Source organism: Anser cygnoides, chromosome 1 (genome assembly GCF_040182565.1).
Source record: "Anser cygnoides isolate HZ-2024a breed goose chromosome 1, Taihu_goose_T2T_genome, whole genome shotgun sequence".
In the NCBI taxonomy this organism is placed as follows: domain Eukaryota; kingdom Metazoa; phylum Chordata; class Aves; order Anseriformes; family Anatidae; genus Anser; species Anser cygnoides.
The window spans coordinates 85656141-85675842 of record NC_089873.1 but is presented as its reverse complement, the minus strand read 5'-3'; the positions used below and the strand labels follow the sequence as shown (position 1 = coordinate 85675842).

Sequence of the window (19702 nt, the reverse complement as noted above, 5' to 3'; positions counted from 1 at the left end):
CTTTTGAGTGCAACTAACTTAAATTAGATTCTTAAATACCATCTGTAGCTTAGAAAAATCTCTCAGTAAAACACCAGTAGCTCTAACACCTCACTCCTTCACATGTTCATAATTAACTGTTTAGGAAGGAGTGGGCTGGCATTGAAAGAATTCAAAGTTTGCTTCTATGCACAGACCTAGAATACAGTAAGTAACTGATGCTTTTATTTGTTTTGAATTGGAAGAACTGAAAAACATTAACTACTTGAAATAAATTCTCTTTCCAGCCAAATGCTTTCCTTAGGAAGACACGTGCATATATGAGGACTTGATTCAGGGATCCAAGACTTTTCTGAGAAAGAGGAAAGTACTGACAACAATGTAGTACCTAAATGTTCATGCCTATGTGCATGATCCCAATTCACAAACTGAACTTCAGGCTGTGGCAGAAAGCAGAAACTTCTTAAGGTAGTTAGTGCAATAATTTTCAACTTAAAATTTGTGTTCAGAAGTTTTCAGCACACTTATACCCAGTTACAGTTAGCAACACAATTTATTAAAGTACCCCTTTTAAATAGTCTCTTAACCCATGCATACTGAACCACTGTCTCTGATACACAATTCTGAAAGAAATGCTAAGCAACAACTTGGCAGCAGTGAGTTTTCATTAGTAGTTTTTAATGGTACGGTACACACTAAAACCAAGTCTACATATAGTATAGTACTCAAATGCAGTTTCTCCTTGAGTGCTGAGAACACGATTATCATGAATGAACAAGAATTTTTTTAGTTATTTATTTTTGCAAATACAAGTTGTTTTGATTGTTTTCCAATTTCCAAAAATAAGTCTGACAATATTTTGGTACTCTTCCAACACAAACAACAATAGCTATAGCTGTGACAATGAAATCTTAAAAAAAAAAATCAACATAGAATGGATTATTGCTTTTAACCCTGGTACATTCTCATTTTTGATTGTACGGATATTCATATATTTGACAAAATCTCTCATCTAAGCCAAGGAAAACATTTTATGGTTTTTCATGAATAAACAGAAAGTACAAAAACTTTCTGCTACAGATTCTTCTCTATATTGCAGAGCTTCACAAAGAATAGGGGAGACAAACTGCTAGAAAAAGTGTTTTCACACTCCCCCATTTGTGACTATTAACAGCTACAGCTTAGTTTCTTGAATAAGTAATTACCTACTTACAGCAAACACTTTCAGAAGTTTGACCTAGCTAGAGCACTTTTTCCTCACTTTCAGTACAGAAGCACATTTTCCTCCTCCTTTCTCTTTCTTTCTTTTTTTCCATCTGTTCTTGCAACATTCCTGTCTAAGCAGCAGTCAATGTAAGGCATTCTCCACTGAAGCGCTACATGCTGAAGTTGGATTCTAATTAGACATTTAGAGATCTGCTGCAATGCTGAACTCTGATATAACAAATCTATCTAGACCACAGGCAGTTCATTATAGTCTTAACTTCACTATTTTCTATTACAGCAATAATGGCATTGAGATAAAACAGTATATTAAAACTTTTTTTTTTTTTTTGTAAATGGAAGAAAGTCCAATAAATTGTTTTTCTTGCTTAATTTACTGTGGTTTATATACTGCTGCTACAGTTACAGCAAATTTCTTCTAGCTACTATTGATAATCTCATTGCACTTTTAGGAAATTAGTCCAAAAGATATTTAAGAAACCAACAAAGAAAGGGGATGCCGAAGTTCAGTGCTAGAAAAAAAGTCGTATTTCAGTAATCATGCATCTAATCACGCTAAACTGGTCTAATCAACTATGCCCGAATATACAGCCAAGTAATGAGCCAAAAAATTATTAGAATTCACTGCAGTCATTCAAACTGACAAGAAGAATAAAACAAAGTGCATCATCTTGTTGAATTAAACTAAATCATTTGTTGGATGCAAAAGTTCTTCTACATAGAATAGACAGTGTTGTATTTATTAACTCTCAAGGTAGCATTCTTAATGAAATCAGAAATATTAACTTCTTTGGACACTTAAGACAGCTTAAATTCATTCTTGAAAAGTAGTAGCCTGATGTTCTGAGTCCATACTTAAGAATTTAGCTAAGCTACAAAGATGAAAGAACAGCACCACCTAGTTCTCTATTTAAAAGTTTTCAAATATTATCACCCATTGATTTATGTTTGTAATCTATATTCACACGTGTGTGTATCATGCAATGAAATCTGTCACATTTCCATACGGAAAAATACTAACAAATTTGGCAGGAACTATTAAAGCATCTGATGAAGACACTTTACAAGTGTGTTCTTTGAAAAAAATGTTTGTATATGCAAGACTGCTAGAGACTTGTAATAATGCAAATATTGTTCAGAAGCACCATAAACACCAAATGGACTGCTCATCCGTCCCCAATGTTCTTTATGGGACCGTTTCCCTAATTAAACCAAAATATTGTACATGAATTGATTCCCCCATACAGTACCTGATATTTTAGGGTATGTGTATGTGCATTCCAGATGCAAAAATACATTCACAATACAGACAACATCACAAGAGCCTAAGTAACATGTTAAAAAAATAGTAACAATTATAGCTTGTAAAAGTTTTTTTCACATTTACATTTCTACTCTGCAAATAAAGCCTACTTCAGTAATGTGACATATATTTTAGTTGTTAGTTGGACTGAAAGCTTTCACGTGAAGAATTTCCCTGCTAGAGATTTAGAGATGCGTGTCTCAACAATCTAGAAGTTTACCATGGCACAACAGCAACACCTAAGGAGCTACCTTTCCTCACTGTGCAGTCATCTTTATCAACGTTTATTAGCATAGCTGCCTGTATTGCCATTTGATGAGTACATAGCTATACAAGCAGAATAGTTGGTCTGTTTTTCTGAACGTGTTGCATTTTCTAAGATCTTGTTCACTTCAACAGGACACAAAAGCAGAAGAGTATAATATTCCTGAAGAATTTTTCTCGACATTTATCAGTAAAGTCTGATTTCTTATACCAGTATGCATTGCAACAGATATCTTCTCTAAGATTCTAAGTTGACATAAAGCACAAGTGACATTGACACTCTATCACATTTTACATTGTGATGGCATGTCTTCTAACATTATAGAGAAAATGGAGTTAATTGCACCTACAAAAAGTTTCAGCTGCATTTTGGAACAAAATGTTCAAAGCAAGTAATTGATTTATCTAACTTAGATCAATGAAAATGAAAGGGAGATATGTTAAAATGATCTCAGGTGGCACATTTGCATCAATATGAAGTACATCTAAATTCCTGTTTCTCATAGGATGGCTTTTAAAGCATTTTCACCTCTCAAATTTGAGGCTTCTTACTTCTGCCTGTAGGAAGTCTTACATATTACACTGAAGCAAAAATCAGGCTCTTACAAGATTATAGAGAACACAGTCTAATGATTACCTCACTAACAAGTTTCTGTAATTGGTGCCACTGGCAGGAGTCAGGTCCCAGCACCAGGGACTGATTTCTGCTTGTTCCCATTCTCCTGTTAGTGCACAGTTCAGGAAGGTAGAGAAGTGGAAGGAATTAATTTAAAGAAAAAAAAAAAAAAAAAGCCTCCTACCACATCCCTCCCATGTATTTTCTGTTCCAAGGTGAGGAGAAGGCTGTCCTCTCATAGCTTCCAGTGAATGTGTTTTCCCTAAAACCTTCACATGCTGGATCTCATTTTCCAGGGAAAGGAAGAGGTAGAGAAATCACTACAGGAGAAAGATGAAAATGTATGTCATATCCGGTAGGACTGAAGCAACAGAGTTTTGTTCTAGCCTAATCTTCATGTGTGTCCTGTCTTTTAAAGTAAAGGCTGTTGTGGTAACTCTTGAGGGGATGTTTTATCCATAGAGAAAATAACTTGCCCCCTTTCCCAGTCCACCCCATCTATCACCACGAAGGCCACTTAGGTGTTGCCATGTTACAGCCTACTTGTTGCACGTTTGCCACATTAATGTAAAGAGATTATACAGGATCCAAAACTGAAGCCTTTATCCTCAAAAACTTAGAAGGGAAAGACTTTCACACATACAGATTCAGGCTACTGTTGTTTCGCCGCTTCAAGTTTCACAGTGGCAAATGGAAGAAGCAGTTTGGTTTTCTTGACAGGTATACCAGGCAGACAAAGCCTGGAGGGAGATTTCTCTATGGTTATCTGCGCCCACTGATCTATGACCAGCTAGCCACCTATTTTGAAATTCCTAAAATAAATTGTTCTAGAAGTTGTTCAAGAGTTTTTAATGACTAGTTAAAAGAAAAAAGCCTACAATATTAACCATCCATTAAACAGCAAATTTGACCTTGCTTACTTCGAATGATACGGTCTAGTGGATTCTGTTTTCCTCTTGGAATTTACAGGGTATTTGAGTTTGCAACAGGCATAATCTAATTAATATTAAATGGACCTGCCCTTCCAAATCCTGCCACACAGGTGCCAAAATAAATGAAGAATATCTCCTACACAAGGAGCTGAACTGTGTCCTTCACCCAGATTTCCTTTTACTCCATTCTGCATAAGATTAAGAAAGAACTGTGGTTTTGTAGAACAAAAGTATCACTTGCTCTTCTAGCATACAAAAGCAAATCTATATCAAATCTGGTATTATTTTTTTTCTCACGATACATAGATAGTTTGGGAAATTCTGCAAACACATTTTCAATGACCATGCACTAGCACTACTTAGAAAAAAAAATATATATATATAGCCTATTCACTTAAAACAATTGTATTCCAGGCTATTTTGAAATTGTTTTTCTTGCATGTTAAACATATGAGAACATCCTATAAATAAGTCTATAAGCCACTGAGGTTTTTATCTAGCATAAGTGATCAATAACATAGGCCCTTTGCTTTTTTTTTTAAATGTGCTTTCACTCCCACCTCCAAAATTCACCATTTAGAATTTAGCAATACAATAGTGACTTATAATTTGCAAAGCAGATATTACTTAAGAAGCAGGAAACATTTAGAAAAATAAAAACTCAATTATTTTATGGGGAAACTACTGAAATGATGCAGGATCTGGTCCATTTTTAGAGGACTGAACAAGGCATTTTCACCCTAAGAATGACACACACTTCACATTTCAACATATCAAAAAGCATTAACCAGTAGTTTGCTATCAACACACAACATTTTGTGAGGAGAGATACACCAAAAACTTGACAAAGAGATCCTAGGAGTATTAGGAAGATGTTCTGAAGAAGATGGGCAAATAGTTGAGGTGCTGGCCCATGCTGAACTTACACTAGCAGATATGCTACTTGTATTCGAAGACACATCATCTTGATTACCTTTACATAAGCAGAGCTCAAGATACATTCTAAGATTGTAGCATGTTAGATTTAGGACTCTGGTGTTGCCTTTAAAAAAAAAAAAAAGCACAGCCTTTAAAGCAAATTCACTGATAATGAATTTGTTTTCATAGCCGAAAATGAAGTCCTAGTAGTTTTCAGATGTGATACTTAGGTTCTGAAAAACACCTCCATTAGTTGTGTTCATGAATTCCACCATGTTACTGCCACTGGTTTTAATTTGAAGTGATTTTCCAAACTGTATGGATATTACTTTTTATTAACCAAAATGATCATTAATCAAGATCGTACTTACAGTTTCCTCCATATTAGTCTATATTTCACCTATTTTTCGTAATATTACAACGCCACGCTATAAAAGCCCAGAAGCATCAATAATACTATCAGAAGTCTTCAAGTGCAATAGAAGAAGCTCATATATGACACAATTAAGAAGCAACAAGAATATCATGCTTAATCTGTTGGACTAGATACTTTACAATGTCACTTATGCTCAAGAAAAAAATAGATGTTAGTTTAAGGTCTCCCCCAAAGTTACAGGAAAAAAAAATCTCTTATTTTTATCATCATTAGTTTAGATGTTAAAAAAAAAAAAAAAAAGACCTCATGTAAAGGAAGTAAGACAGTATATTATGCTATTTAATGCCTGCCAAGGATTTGAGGTATTCAGTGTTAACTCTTGAGATTATGAAGTTTAGTGAATAATACCTCTAGCTACAGGATTTATCTTACAATTTGGAAACGTCTGCAGTTTTACATTTTTCTGTATTTAAAAATTTTTAAATATATATATATATATATATTTCCATTGATGACCTGGAGTATGAATAAGTATTTTTGTACTTCAAAGTTTTCGTTTCCTGTATAAACCATGCAATTCAATGGAGACTTCTTCACTGTTCTTGAATTTAGAACCATTAATATATCACAATGAAGCTCCAGCTAGCATGTCAAAATTTAAACTTCTCACATAACAAGAATATTAGCAGAGAAAAAGAAAAAAGCCTTTGGATGTAAAAAAAGCAAAATGAGCCTGACATAGGAATGTATTTTGTATAGTCTTCCAATTAAAACAAAATTTTAATATTAAACTCCAACTTGATTTTGTCAATACCATCTCATTGTTTTTGCTTTCTGTTTTGTTGAAAAAATACTCAGTACATAACAATTTTGCATTGGAAAGTAACAAGTTATTTCAGTAGCGAACTCAATGACCTTAAACCCTACATAATTCTAAAAACTGATTGTTTCTGCTTCAACTAGTATGGCTTTTCCCCTTGTTAGGGACTAACCAGAACAGCTTTCCTCCCATATAGCACAGCAGCAATAAAAGCAGGTCAAGTTACACTGATAATCCAGCAGATGTAGGTCAGTTTGGGATAAATATACGAGCAAATGGAAGATACCAAAATGCCTACTACAACTGCTGCTGTGAAGTAATTTGGTCTTATTCTCTTCAGAGCTGTCTGTCAGTCACAGTTGCGGAGTTTCCAGTGTTGAACTTTGAAAAGCCCGAGTTTTTAAGACTTAGACAGATGGATCGGTATAGCTGTGCTGGCCTATTTAGCTTCTGCCAGGAGAAGTGGAAATAATGCAATGCATTATATATTGATGACATCCAGCAAGGCATAAATGTGTTCTTCTTTGTGGCCATAAATTCTTTTTGTGTGTAATAGAATACCCAGGTTACCTTAGTTAAGGCTTGGTAATGGAATTACTACGACAATCAGAATCATTGTTTGATTAATATTGTGATACGTAAGAAGTTTAAAACGTAACCAGACTCTTTTCACCTCTAACACAAGACAACAGTCTCTCTTGCACCATCCTTCCCATCCAACAAAGACAGGTAGTCAACAAATTGTTTACAGAAGGATGACGATAGAGGGAACATCAAAGCCACGCAGACAACCACTATATGGCGTATGACAATCCACACTGCCTTGACAAATAACCTAAACCTGGCCAACCCCATGCACAGAATAGATAAAAAATAAGCTGGTGAAGAGTTCAGTAATATACATCCGTTAGAACAAAACTTTATTTAAATTTATGTATGTGTGTACATATGCATACAAAGATGCTCTGAAGAGGCTTTAGGGATTTAAACTGAGAAACACACGCTATGCGCATGAATTATTTTTCTAAAACTGAAGAGCAGTTGCCTATGGACAGTTAACATAGTTAACACCCCCTTAACAGCTATTTAAGAAGAACAGAGAATGCTAAAGTGAGCATTATGAAACAGAAAAACGATAAATTAATTTATGAATTCATAGTAATGTAAAATTGTATTAACAGTGATGTGCTGCTACTTAAACTGTGAAAGGAAGAAGCATTCACACTCTAAGAGCCATTTGATTAGACTAGAAAGCAATATATACAATTCTACTCCTAGCTAGGAAGTAATGGTCTTTCCCTCAAAAATCCCAAATTTGTCAGACCTTTTTGTCTTAGAAGATACATATAATAGAATGGCAAAGGATGATGGCATGATTTTATCTTACAGTTAAAGATGTCAGAGAAACGAAGACAGGTAGGTAGACACAGTTAAGTGAACAAACAGGGAGTCTTCCAGTTCATCTACAGTAAAAATAACTACCTACGTTCTTTTCTAAATCTTTTTTGCCTGTTCCAAATTCTCCACGTTAGAAAGCCCTACACACAAAACATTAGTACTAAAACAGAGCTCTGGAAGATGCAGTACACAACGTCCACTGTTAGCACTCTGTTTTGTCATTAAAATAAGCGCTCTCTGCTTCTTTCCCTACCACCTTAAAATGCTTTTACCACAGTCTCCTCAGGACGGATGTGCATCTGTCCTGAGCTTATTGTGCATTAAAGTAAGAGAAACTGTAAACACTTGGACCTTTTCTTTAATTTGCATTTATATAAATGAAAGGAAAAAATCCTGAAACAGGTTCAGAGGAAACAAAAGAAAGAACTCTTGCAAAGCCACCCACGTGCATTTTTCATAATACTTATTTATTTTCAAAATATTTCCAACGTTGTCATTCTGTAAAAAAGATAAGTTGTTCAAGGGCAGATTACTAAGGAAAAAAAAAATAATCGCCATTTCACAAGCTACTCCTTGCCACTTTTTCTTTCTTCCTTTCAAACAGACCTCAAGAATTCCGTGGAAAGAAGAGAAGGATATGCTCATTAAGCTCATACTTAATATTGACGCAATCCCAGAGGAGACACTTACTAAACTAGTAAACTGTGTCTAATAGTTTTACCATTCCATATTTGTTTTGGAACATGTATTTTATAAAGCATGTTAGTGGCATTTTCTCTGGAGAGGACCCTCTATTCTTTTCAAAGCCTCTAATGGAATTAGCCTGTCATCAGGCTCATATTTTAAAAACAAAAATGGAAGCATTCCTTCCATCTCTGAGAAGGCATTAAATTAAGAGGACAATTAGAGAACCTTCTCTTTCTACTGTTAAAATATTAGTTGAAGGAGGAATCATTGTTCTAACAGTCAAGCACATTCTGGCTACGGTGCTATTCTCTTGGCAACTACCTCATGGCCATCTGTGTTTGCCATATACAGAGTTGCTATCAGTTTCTTAACCATCACTTGTGATGCATAAGTGGGAAAAAAAAAAAAAAAGATCTTGACTCTGTATAGCAACATCAAAACACTAATTCTTTGGTGGAAAGAGTAAGCACAATCACATTCAACACCTGGTTTGTGAGGTAAGGCTAAAATACAAGTACTAAGGCCTGTATAATACATGACTTGAAGACATTTATAGTGCATAATTATGTAATTAAAACCAATAAGCACATTTAAGAGCAGAGGGATGTTCAATGTCTTACATTTTTGAAGTCAAAAAATGAGAACTAACTATAAAGCTGACATGACAAAAAAAGGTATTTGTTTCAATGGAGGTGTTTCTCCTTATCAGCATTTTTCTGGAGCTACTGCTTACTGTTGAATTGATAGAAACTTGATAAATCCCATAAGTGTGAGAGACCTCTGGTCATGTGTTCCTCAGAGATGTTGTGTAAGGGTCATCAACAGAAGTTTGCGTGGTAAGTTACTCCAGGTTCTAAAACTGTTCAGTGGGGCTATACAATGAGTATAAATAAAATATATGAAGAAATCACAAAAGTCATAAAATATGAGCTAACCTGGGACCTAGACAGCTCATATGCCTACCAGGCTTTGGTTAGATTGATGCAAGCCATATAAATACGGTCATTATACATTCTATGCTTTAAATTGCGTGTAAAATACTCCAACTACAGATTGTATCAACCTCCTCCAAAGCCACTTTCTTCTATTCTGTAATCATCTACATCCTCATAGAACACGAGTATTACTGCCAAGATTTTGCTAATAGAAATACTAGTGAAAATTCAAATAAGGGACTAGCTGTGTAAGAAATAGTGATGTATCACGACAGTGTCTTAAATCAGCTCAAACGATCTGAGAAATAGCCATTTGCATACTTTTTTTTTCTCCTATTTGTAATGGATCTAGGCTTATGAAACAAGTCTCACCCATGAGCAATTACGTCTTCACTGATTTGTTACATCAGTGATCACAGTTTCAGACAAATTAAAGTGTCCCTACATTATTTTCATTAGCAGACAGGTTGCAAGTATTTGAAGTGCCTGAAGAAACCATACTGAAAAGATTCGCCTGGTGTTGGCAGAGAACCGAAAGCGCATCATTTGCTACCACACACAGCACTATCCAGCATCTTCCGAGAAACGGAGCACATTAAGGCATTAGATGCCATTTGCATTATCACACAGCAGGGGGCTATAGCAGCTACAATTCCAGGATAATCTTAACCCATATCTGTACACCAGGAATTCAACAAAACTATTTTTAAATATTATAGTTTCTCACACCGTAACTCTTTACAATAAACAGCTTACTTTCCAGGTTGCATAAAAGCATTTCAGATGATGTAATAAAGTTCTTCTAAATACATGCTATCCTCCAACTGTTAAATTTTATGTAAGGCAGGCAAAATCTGAGAAGCGAAAAACAAACAAACTGAATGAAACAAAAAAGCAGGTAGGACTGTAAACATATGTAACAGTTTAACCCCTTGGGAAACAGTTTAACTACTTCAGAATCATTACAGTCCACAAGCTAAGAACAACAGCAGCCAGAGATCCTACTATTTTCACAGCAAATGCTGGAGAGGGTAGAGCAGACTAATACCATACCCAAACTCAGCTGACAAGCCACTTCTCAGCTCAACATGTTATTACTCCCCCTTCCACCTCCATCGCACCCCTTTCACAGCAAGCAGCTGACACTGGGTTCTTTTACTTCTGTTTGCCTCCGTTCAGCAGGGACTGCTTGCTGTTAATGCTATTCCACGCACAAGCTGAGAAGCATTATTCTATGTCCTCTTCCCTCAGCTGATGCTGCATCAACTCTCGGGGCAGATTCCTTAAGCCTGGCTCTTAACAGACCATGCCAAAAAGACACACTTCCAGACAGGACACACATTAGCTTGGCTCTTTGTCACATTGCCTTTAAACTTGATTAGCTTCACTTTCGCTACCGGCAGCCATCCTTAGTCACAACCCAGGAGTGCACCGAATCCTCGGAACAACGATCTTATTCATGTACAGAGCCGACAGAAAACCCGTGCATCCCACAGCCTACGAGTAGAAAACGGAGGAATCTAACAAATCCAGTGAGCCCCTTCACAACAGTTTGGGGAAGCAAAGTAAGCCAACAGGAAAAACTGCTTCTAAATGTAGGTATGAAAGCGCCAACTAGAAATGTGTCTAATATGGTAATTGTGTCCGCTGGCTGTGCCAAAATAAATGGCAGAAACTGAGTAAACACCATTTATGAAGCAGCACTGTAAGGTGGACCAAAGGAATTTGATATTCAGTTAGACACAGTCACTATTCAGGGCAGGTTTCTCCTAGAAAACGTTCACTCATTTTCTCCTCCATTCTCCCTTATCTTCAAAGGAGAGGAGGAGTAGAAATTATTTCCTCTCACTCCAGTCTGAAGGTGACAGGTTTCTTACATTTGTTAAATAGTGCCCAGTAAAACTGCTCCCCGAAACAGCACTCGGCTAAAGTCAGGTATAGAGACTGCCCAAGTCTCCCTGGTTTTGATTGCAGTTTTAATCAGGAGCTGAGGAAAAATAATTGTGTGAGAAACTGAAAAGGAGGAGACATTTTATACACGCAGAGGGCAAGCTGATGAACACATTAAACATAGCCTTTCCCCATCTGCAAGGACAGGCCCAATCTGGTTATTTTCGCAGAGTCAGATGCGTATTACCTCCCTTTTCTCGCAACACGTTTTTTACCTGATGCAGTTCACGGAGTTACATTTTCCCTGGCACACTCCCTAAACTGCTGTGAAAGGCATCACCGTTTTTAATCACTGGTTTACTCTTAAAAAATGTGATGCGCTGAATGCAGTTGATTGCATCTTAGGAAAGATCAAATCCTCCTCCTCCAGCAGCAGCCCTGATTTTATTGGTGACAGAAAGTCAGTCCAGACGCGTCCCCCCCCGACCCCCCCCCCTTCCTTCGCAGGGCAATGAATCGACAATTCACAGGGAAATGTAAAAGGCCGAGAGGAGCCAACCCCCAGGTGCAGCCCGCCGCACATGCCCCAATAAATAATCTCGGATGGCACCGACACAGCGGCTCCTTGTGCGGTGACGTGCAGGGCAACTCGGCAACCCCGGTGAAGAATACCAGCACCACCTGCCCCGGGAAGCCGGCGCTGCCTGCTGCCGAGCCCCCCCGGGCCGCTCGCCTCACGGCGAGGTGACAGCGGGGAGCGCCGCGGCCCCCCGCGCCCCTCTCCCCGGCACACGACGCAGCCCAGCACCTTGCCCAACTCGACGCGGAGCCCAGGGGACGGAAAAAACCCCGCAAGGTCGCTCCGTTTCACGCCCCCCCCCCCAACCCCGCACCGTTGCCGCCCCCCCCACCGCCCCTCGCCCCGCCCCTGCCCCTCAGGAGGGCGGCGGGGGCAGGGGGGGCTGCACCGCCCCCCGAGCGGGGAAACTCTGCCCGGCAGCACCGGGGGAGCTCCGGGGGGGGGGGGGGGGGGGGTGAGGGGGTGCGTGGGGACGTGGGGGGGCCTCCCCCGGCCGCACACGCCAGTCATTTGCATGATAATGGTGCTTCGCGGGTTCCCCTCCGCCGCGGCCGCAGCGGTTGTTCCCTTTCGCTCGGCAGGCTCGTGTTAATTAAGCGGAGCGGCGGTGGCGGTGCGGCGGGAGGGGAGGTGCAGGAGGAGGAGGGACGAGGGATACACGGCGAGTCTGGAAACTCGCTGCGGGAGGACAGCGGCTCGGAGCGGGGCGTCGAGGAGCTTTCGGCTCGCTCCATGATCTCTGCGCACATACGCCGCGCACACGCGCACAGACCTCTATAGGGTCTATAGATCTCTATAGGCGCGCGTGTATAGCCGCGGCGGCGGCACGGAGCGGGGCGCGGAGCCCCTTCCCCTGCCGGGCGGGAGACGACGCTGCAAAGGGGTGACCGCTGGGGCGGGGGGGGCTGAGGGGAGCCCCGCGGGGTCCCCGCCGAGGGGCGCGGAGGAGGCGGTTACCTTGCATGAGGATCCCGCAGAGGCTGTAGAAGCGCAGGAGCGCGCCGGGCTTGAGCCGCATCCTGGGGGCTCCCCTCGGGCTGGGTGGGCGCCAGGCACGCAGATCCGCAGCCTCCCGCCGCTCCGCTCTCCGGGCGCTTCCTTCCCCCCGCAGGAGCCGCCGCCGCCGCCTCCGCCGCCGCAGTGTCTCCCTCGCTGTATCCAGTGGGGTGAGGAGGAGGAGGAGGAGGAGGGCCGGGGTCGCGGGGGTGGATTGGGGAGGGAAGTGGGGGGAGCAGCTCTCCCCGCCGGCTCTGCCGCCGCCGGGCTGCTTCCCTCCACCGAGCGGTGCCGGCTGCCCCCGCTGGCTCCCCTCGCCCCTACCGGCGGGTCGGTCCGGCTGTCCCTGCGGCCCGGCCTGTCCCGCCCCGCGCCGTGCTGTCCCGTGCCGTGCTGTCCCGTCCCGTCCCGCTGGCGGCGCGGGGCGGCTGCTCGCTCCCAGCCGCTCGCCGGCTGGCGACACAAGGGCACTCTCTGCTCGCCAGCCTCCCCTGCGCTCGCCCCGCCTCCTCCGCGCGCCCCGCCCCCTTTCGGCGGAAAGCCCCGCCCCTCTCCCCGCCCCCGGCGCCACACCCCGGCCCACCCAGCGACGCCAGCCCGCCCCTCGTCGCCGCCTCGGCCACGCCCCCGCACGCGCGTCACGGCACGGCACAGCCCCCGCCCGCCGGGCCCCGCCTCCCGCCCCGCTGAGCGGCAGCCGGCTCGGGCCAATCGCGAGGAGCCCCCCGGCCCCGCGGCGGCTGCCAGCCAATGGGAGGCGGGGGGCGGGGGCGGGCGGCGGGGCGCTGTCCAGAGCCGGTCCTGAACCGGCGGCGCACGCGGTTGAGGGCCAGGGGGCAGGGAGCCCCCGGCGGGGGGCGTGGCCTCGCCGCGCGGCTGTTACTCGGGCGGTTGTCGCGACCGTTAGCGGCCGTTACCACTGCGCGAGAAGGAGCGCGGCGCCGGGCCGAGGAGGTAGCGTCAGGAGGCGGGCGGCTGCTGCGGGCTGCTCGGGCTTCACACACACTGCGGCTCCGGGCCGGGGCCGCCCATCTCCTCCGCCTCGTGGCGGGGGGAAGCCTGTGGAAGCACCCGCCGAAGCCGGGCAGCGGGGGAGGACCCGGCCATGTCGCCTCCTGTTCCTCCGAGGGAGGCGTGAAGCACCGTCACCTCCCTCCGCTTCTCCTCCTGCCTCCCTGGCCGGGTCTCCCGCGCCTTCGGAGTCAGACACGAGCCTTTGTAAAGAACGGCTGCCTGTGTACCGCCACCACAGTAGTAATAAAAGTCTTGTACCCAGACAATGGCAGTAAACTTTCTGGACGCTTGGCTGCGTTACTGCCACTCTGGCTTGGAAAACAGTTTTTATTTGAGGACTTTCTTTGGAAGGGTTTGCAGCCTTCAGGCAGGAGGACCGATCACTTGACAGACAACGCACTGAATGTAGGAAACCCAAGATGGCAGGCTACTTCCTTCATACCTACTTATTTGCCTCTTAGCACAGTATCACTTACCTTTTGCCAAAACCTCTTCGTGAAATCAGAAAACCGTGTTCTACTGAAGTTGCTGGACTTCTCTGTAAATGTTTTTCCAGGAAATCGTGTTGCTTCTTCTCAAAGAAAGAAGGATTCCCCTGCACCCACGTGCTTGGGATAATCAGGTGTTTATCCGCTTCTGGATCATCATTTTTCTGTTGAGACTTGCTCTCCATCACAATGCAGTATGTTTTGCATTGTACCTCTCCAAATTTCAGTTTTCATCTCCCATTCTTTGTCACCAAAGAGCTCTACTGACATAATCAAGCAATGAAATAGTATTAAGTACCCATGGGAGAGGAAGCTCTTTAAAAACTACTGTCTCTGGGAGGTGTGTGGTCTCAGATCATTAAGTGCTAACAGTAGTCAACTTCACCTTATAGACCTTGCACTAGTCTAGGACCTGGGAAGGCATGTATTCTGTAGTCGTATCTTCCACTTGGTTCGGTAGCAAGTAATGACTATGCCTAGCAACAGGAGACTGTGTCAGGATTTACATTGAGTTCCTCTGTCTCCAAAAGATGCCTATACAGTGCATAATCAAATTACAGAATTACATTTTAAAGACAAAAGTTGTGTAGGTCATATGATTTTGTCTCAAATCCACATCGCATACATCTCTGTGCCCTTAGTCGGTTACCTGACCGCTGTCAAAGGTGTTGCACAGAAATGTCCCCAAGGGCAGAGAAGTATTGAAGTAACTGTCTGTAGCTGATGAAGAGGTACTTGCTTTACTTGATTTTTATTACCACCGAAACAAATGCACAATGGCAAAAGTTACAATTTTACCACTGTTGTTAGGATTCAGAGCATGTAAAGCAGTAGTGAACAGGGAATGATTCTCAAAATATTTTAGATGTCTTGCAGAAACGAACAACTCATTTTTAAGGCAGTACTAAAAATGTCAACAAAGGCTCAAAACTTGTGTGATGTTTTGGGGGAGGAAACTTAAAAAAAAAAAAAAAAAGACAAAATAAGTAATTTCAACCCTTCACTAACACAGGACTGTAATCCAACCTGAAGTGCCTTTGCAATAATGGTGATAATTGACAGCTCTGTGCTTTTGACAAAACGTAGATTTGATTGCAGTCTTGTTCCAGGAAGCAGTACAGGAAAGATACAAGTGTCTTCCCGGCTTGCAGATTAGAAACCGTGAAGAGAGGTCCCCCCGCAGATGCAGGGATTAAACACCTGTCTGTGCATCACAAGGGTTCCAAGTCTTTGCCACATGAGCACATTTGGAAAAGCTGATCTGTGTGTTTAGAAACACCAGCTGACATTTTCCTCCCAGAAGCCAGTAACTCTGACAGAAGCATGACCAGAAATGCTGATTCTCACGTTTCTGTTCTGGCTCAAACAGTTCTGAAATAAGCTACCAACAAGGAAGGGGGATTGGAAGCTGGTTCACAGTGGGGGTCGCATCACTCCTCTTCGTCACGCAGGAGAAGTCTTTACTAAGCATTAGGAAAGTAAAACCAGTGTTTGATTCCCACCAATAAACCACTGGAGTGGAGGACAGCATCAGTTCCTTGTACGGGGTAAGATAAAGTGAGCTTTTCAATTTCCAGAACCAGAAAAAATCCCAAGCAGAAGCCCCTGGTTTAATTGACCAAATGAAACATTATGATTAAAATTGTTACAACTGCAAAATATGTCATCCTTTTCTTCGAAGCATCCTATATTACGACATTCTCTGGCAGCTCCTGTGTAAACCTAACGCCTGTCGGACAGAACCTTGTAACTGACCTGTGAAGCTGGAGCTCATGCACACAGTAGCCAGAGGCCTCCTTACATCAGACCAAAAGGGCAGCAGGGACTATTAAGGACATACACTGTAGAATAGAGTAAAAAGTAATACCCTAATACCCAATAAAACAACAGGAGGTCAGCACTGAAAACCAGATGCACACAATCACAGAATGGCTGAGGTTGACAGGGACCTCTGAAGATCATCTAGTCTAACCCCCTGCTGAGTAGGATCACCTAGTGCATGTTGTGCAGGATGGCATCCGGGCAGGTTTTGAATATGTCCACAGAAGGAGACTCCACAACCTCTCTGGGCAACCTGTTTCAGTGCTCTGTCACCCTCACAGAAAAAAGTGCCCCCTCATGTTCAGATGGAACCTCCTGTGCTTCAGAAGGTAAGAGGGTAAACATTTTATCAGAACCAGAAAAAAAAAAAAAAAGCTTTATCCTGATATCCATGAAGGTGATTCATACGAATACTTCCAATACTAAACAATGCAAAATAATTTAATCTCCAAGCATGGCTCAGAAAGAGTCAGCAAGTTCTTCCTCTCACTGAATTGCTAAATAGACAGTTGTCCAGCTTCCTCTGCACTTTCAGCACAGAATCTTTTATTCTCCTACCCCACAATTTTTTAATTTTATTTTTTGGTTGTGTTCACTCAAAAGCTAGCAGACAAACCCTTCCTCTAGCAGAGCAGCCATCATCTTACTTGCTTCCTCTCAATTATTTCCCACTTGTCCCTTTTTATATGGAATATTTCTCACAGGTGTCAGTGAACAGTTGATGAAACTGAGTGGAGCCCCAACAGTAAGGTCAGATCACTAACTGCTTCACCTCTTGCTCCACTGCGTGCTCCCTTTTGCTTGCACACTTTTTTCCTGATCACCAGGACTTCAGGCTTCTGTCTGAAAAGCTGCACTCTACCTCCTCTAGAAGGAGCCACCTGTGCTCTAGTGGGTCAGTCTGCCTCTAGAGTTTGTCTTGAAAGAAACAAAGTAAGCAAAATCTGAAGGGACAATCATGATTTTAATTACATCAGTGCTTCTTGGTAGCATCAGCTGACCACCAGATTACAGAGAGAAAACAATAGCTGAGGAAGGCTTGTTTATTTGACAAAACCTTGTGATTCTGTTGCATTCAGTAAAGAGTGGAAGATGGAGAGAGAATTTAAAGGGAGAGAATTTTCCATTATTACAAGCTGTGAAACATATCTATTGACATACTTGCTCTGTGTCATCTTCTATAGTATATATATTTTAAGTAAATTTTGAATACTCTAGAGGGTAGTGAAGAAGTAGCCAAATATGATTGCAGAGTTCCATCAAGCACTGTAAAGCCCCACAGGAAATAAGGCATGGAAAAGACAAGCTAGTAGTGGCAGAAGACAGAGAGTTTCTGTCCCAACTCGCAACACTGCTAAACACTCACAATCACATTTAAAGTAGTAATTTGGAAAGTGAGACGTTTTTCCGTGGTTGGTCCAAAAATATTGTGACAAAACCCCCATGGAGCTGCCACCTAGCCTTAAAGAAACACTTGGTTGGGTGAAAGCCACCTCTTGCAGTGGAAAGTCCTTTATTCTTGTATTTGCCCCCTCCTACCTGAAAGTGGCAGAATGGTCCTTCCCCAGAAGGCGACGTGTATCATCACAGAAGGTGCACTCCCCTGCCCAGTGCACCCTTATGGGCTTAGGTGGGAATCAGAGGGTCTTGACTGAAGTCTGGGTTTTTGCGTTTTATGTTACCCCTTCAGTGTACTTCAGCAGCTGAAACAGAAGAGTTGGGGTTTTGTTTGTTTTGAGTAAGAAATTGTGTATAGTGTGAGTTGCTGTTGTTTTAAATGATGTGGGTTTGGTTGAAGTTGATTCCTAAAATAAAAATAAAATAAAATAAAAAAAAGGATAACATTTACTTACCAGATGCCAGCAAAACTGCATTGGTTTGAACAAATACTGTAACTACTAATTTAGTTAAATCTATCCAACTGTGAAAATATATTGGCGTGAATAAAAATATATAGACATGAAACGCATTGCATTTTTTTGTTTGAAAAAAATTGGCTTCAGTAAAGAGCAATTGAAGTTTGAAAATATGCTCCTGAGAAGAAATGTGTTCACTTCCATAAAACATATTGGTGTGTAAATATACAGTATGTACCAGTCCCAGAGCAATATTATGAATTCAGTGAAATTCTGTTCTGTTAGTTAGTAAGATGAACCAAGTAAAAGGAATTGCATGCTGCAATTACTACATTTAAAATATGTGTGGGATGAAGTCCCATTTATAAAGCAATTATAAATGTGAGATATTTCACTGGCTTTTGGAGGAGAAAATGTCGATAAAACAACACTGTCAATGCAATGCCAACGCACAGTGAACCAAGGTCAGTGCAAACTGGTATCATTCTTATTGAGAAGTACCTAATGTACACTCAGTTCTGCAAAATAATTGCAGAATAGAATTACCAATGGTGAGTGGAAGCAGAATATCTTACTAATAAATTGGCCTCACATCCATATAATTTGTGGAATGAAAATACGGAAAAAAAATGGTTCTGGTAACATGATTCTCTGTGCATTCTAGTTAGCTCCTCCTCCTCCTAAGTGCTCAATAATTTGCAAACGTGCGCTTTGCTGCATCTTCTGACCCTGAGCTAAGGAGCAATTACTGTAAGAAATTTTAAAGTTATTTACCGCACGCCACAAAATTATAGAACCATATAACTTGGATGCCTCCTATACCTTTACTTGTTTATGATTTAAGTACATATAATGCACATGACATCTCTACATTAGTTTGCCATAAAAGTATATTACTGCATGGAATTAACTAGAGACTGTTCTAGATATACTTGGACAAACATATTTACCCATCATTTAGGGTACCTTCTACCCAGCATTTTTGAAATATATATTTATCCAATTAATTATTATGTTATTTCTGATGATTTGTCATTCGTAATTGCTTTGTGTTTTATTTCTTATGCAGAAGTCATGTAAAGTGCTGGGAGCAAACTCTCTTGCACCCAGCTGAGGTGACACAAAAATATTCAAAAACTTAAGAAGGAGGATATTCATCCTGTCAAACATAATGTCAGTCGTTTTACTTTCTCAAGAGCAACTTCGATAACTGATAACAGCAGTTTTACAATGATTTTATTGCATGTTCTGGTAATTTAAAAGGAGGCTCTAAACATTTAGACTCAACATTTAGTTTTGCAGACTAAGGCTTTCAAGTCAGTGCATCCTTAGCTGAATATGCTTTCATATACAAGTCCAAATATGTCAGCTGATCCAGAATAAGATTCAAAGAATTGAACAAATACATCAGTCTGCCCATACTAAATATTCCTAAGAAATTTGTTCTAACACATTGTTTGAGCAACCTGATCTAGGGGGAGGTGTTCCTGCCCATGGCAGGGGGCTTGGAATTAGATGATCTTTAAGGCCCTTTCCAACCCAAGCCATTCTGTGGTTCTATGATTCCACATCCATGCTCTAAACAAAAAAGTTGTAAGTCTTGAT

At 41.8% G+C, this 19702-nt stretch overlaps 1 protein-coding gene across 5 annotated transcripts in view; it reads right to left on the bottom strand.

The window, feature by feature from the left end:
* CADM2 (cell adhesion molecule 2) overlaps window positions 1-13440 on the bottom strand; it is a 666627-nt gene extending 653187 nt beyond the window's left edge. For 3 of the 5 annotated variants that reach the window (XM_048071688.2, XM_048071687.2, XM_048071689.2), the window contains exon 1: window positions 12880-13364. In XM_048071688.2, the coding sequence (XP_047927645.1) occupies window positions 12880-12940 (61 nt within the window). In that variant the 5' untranslated portion in view covers window positions 12941-13364. Of the gene's footprint in view, window positions 1-12879 lie in introns of all 5 variants that reach the window. The other 2 variants (XM_048071686.2, XM_067001482.1) reach the window with 2 other exon arrangements.
* Window positions 13441-19702: the final 6262 nt, after the last annotated feature.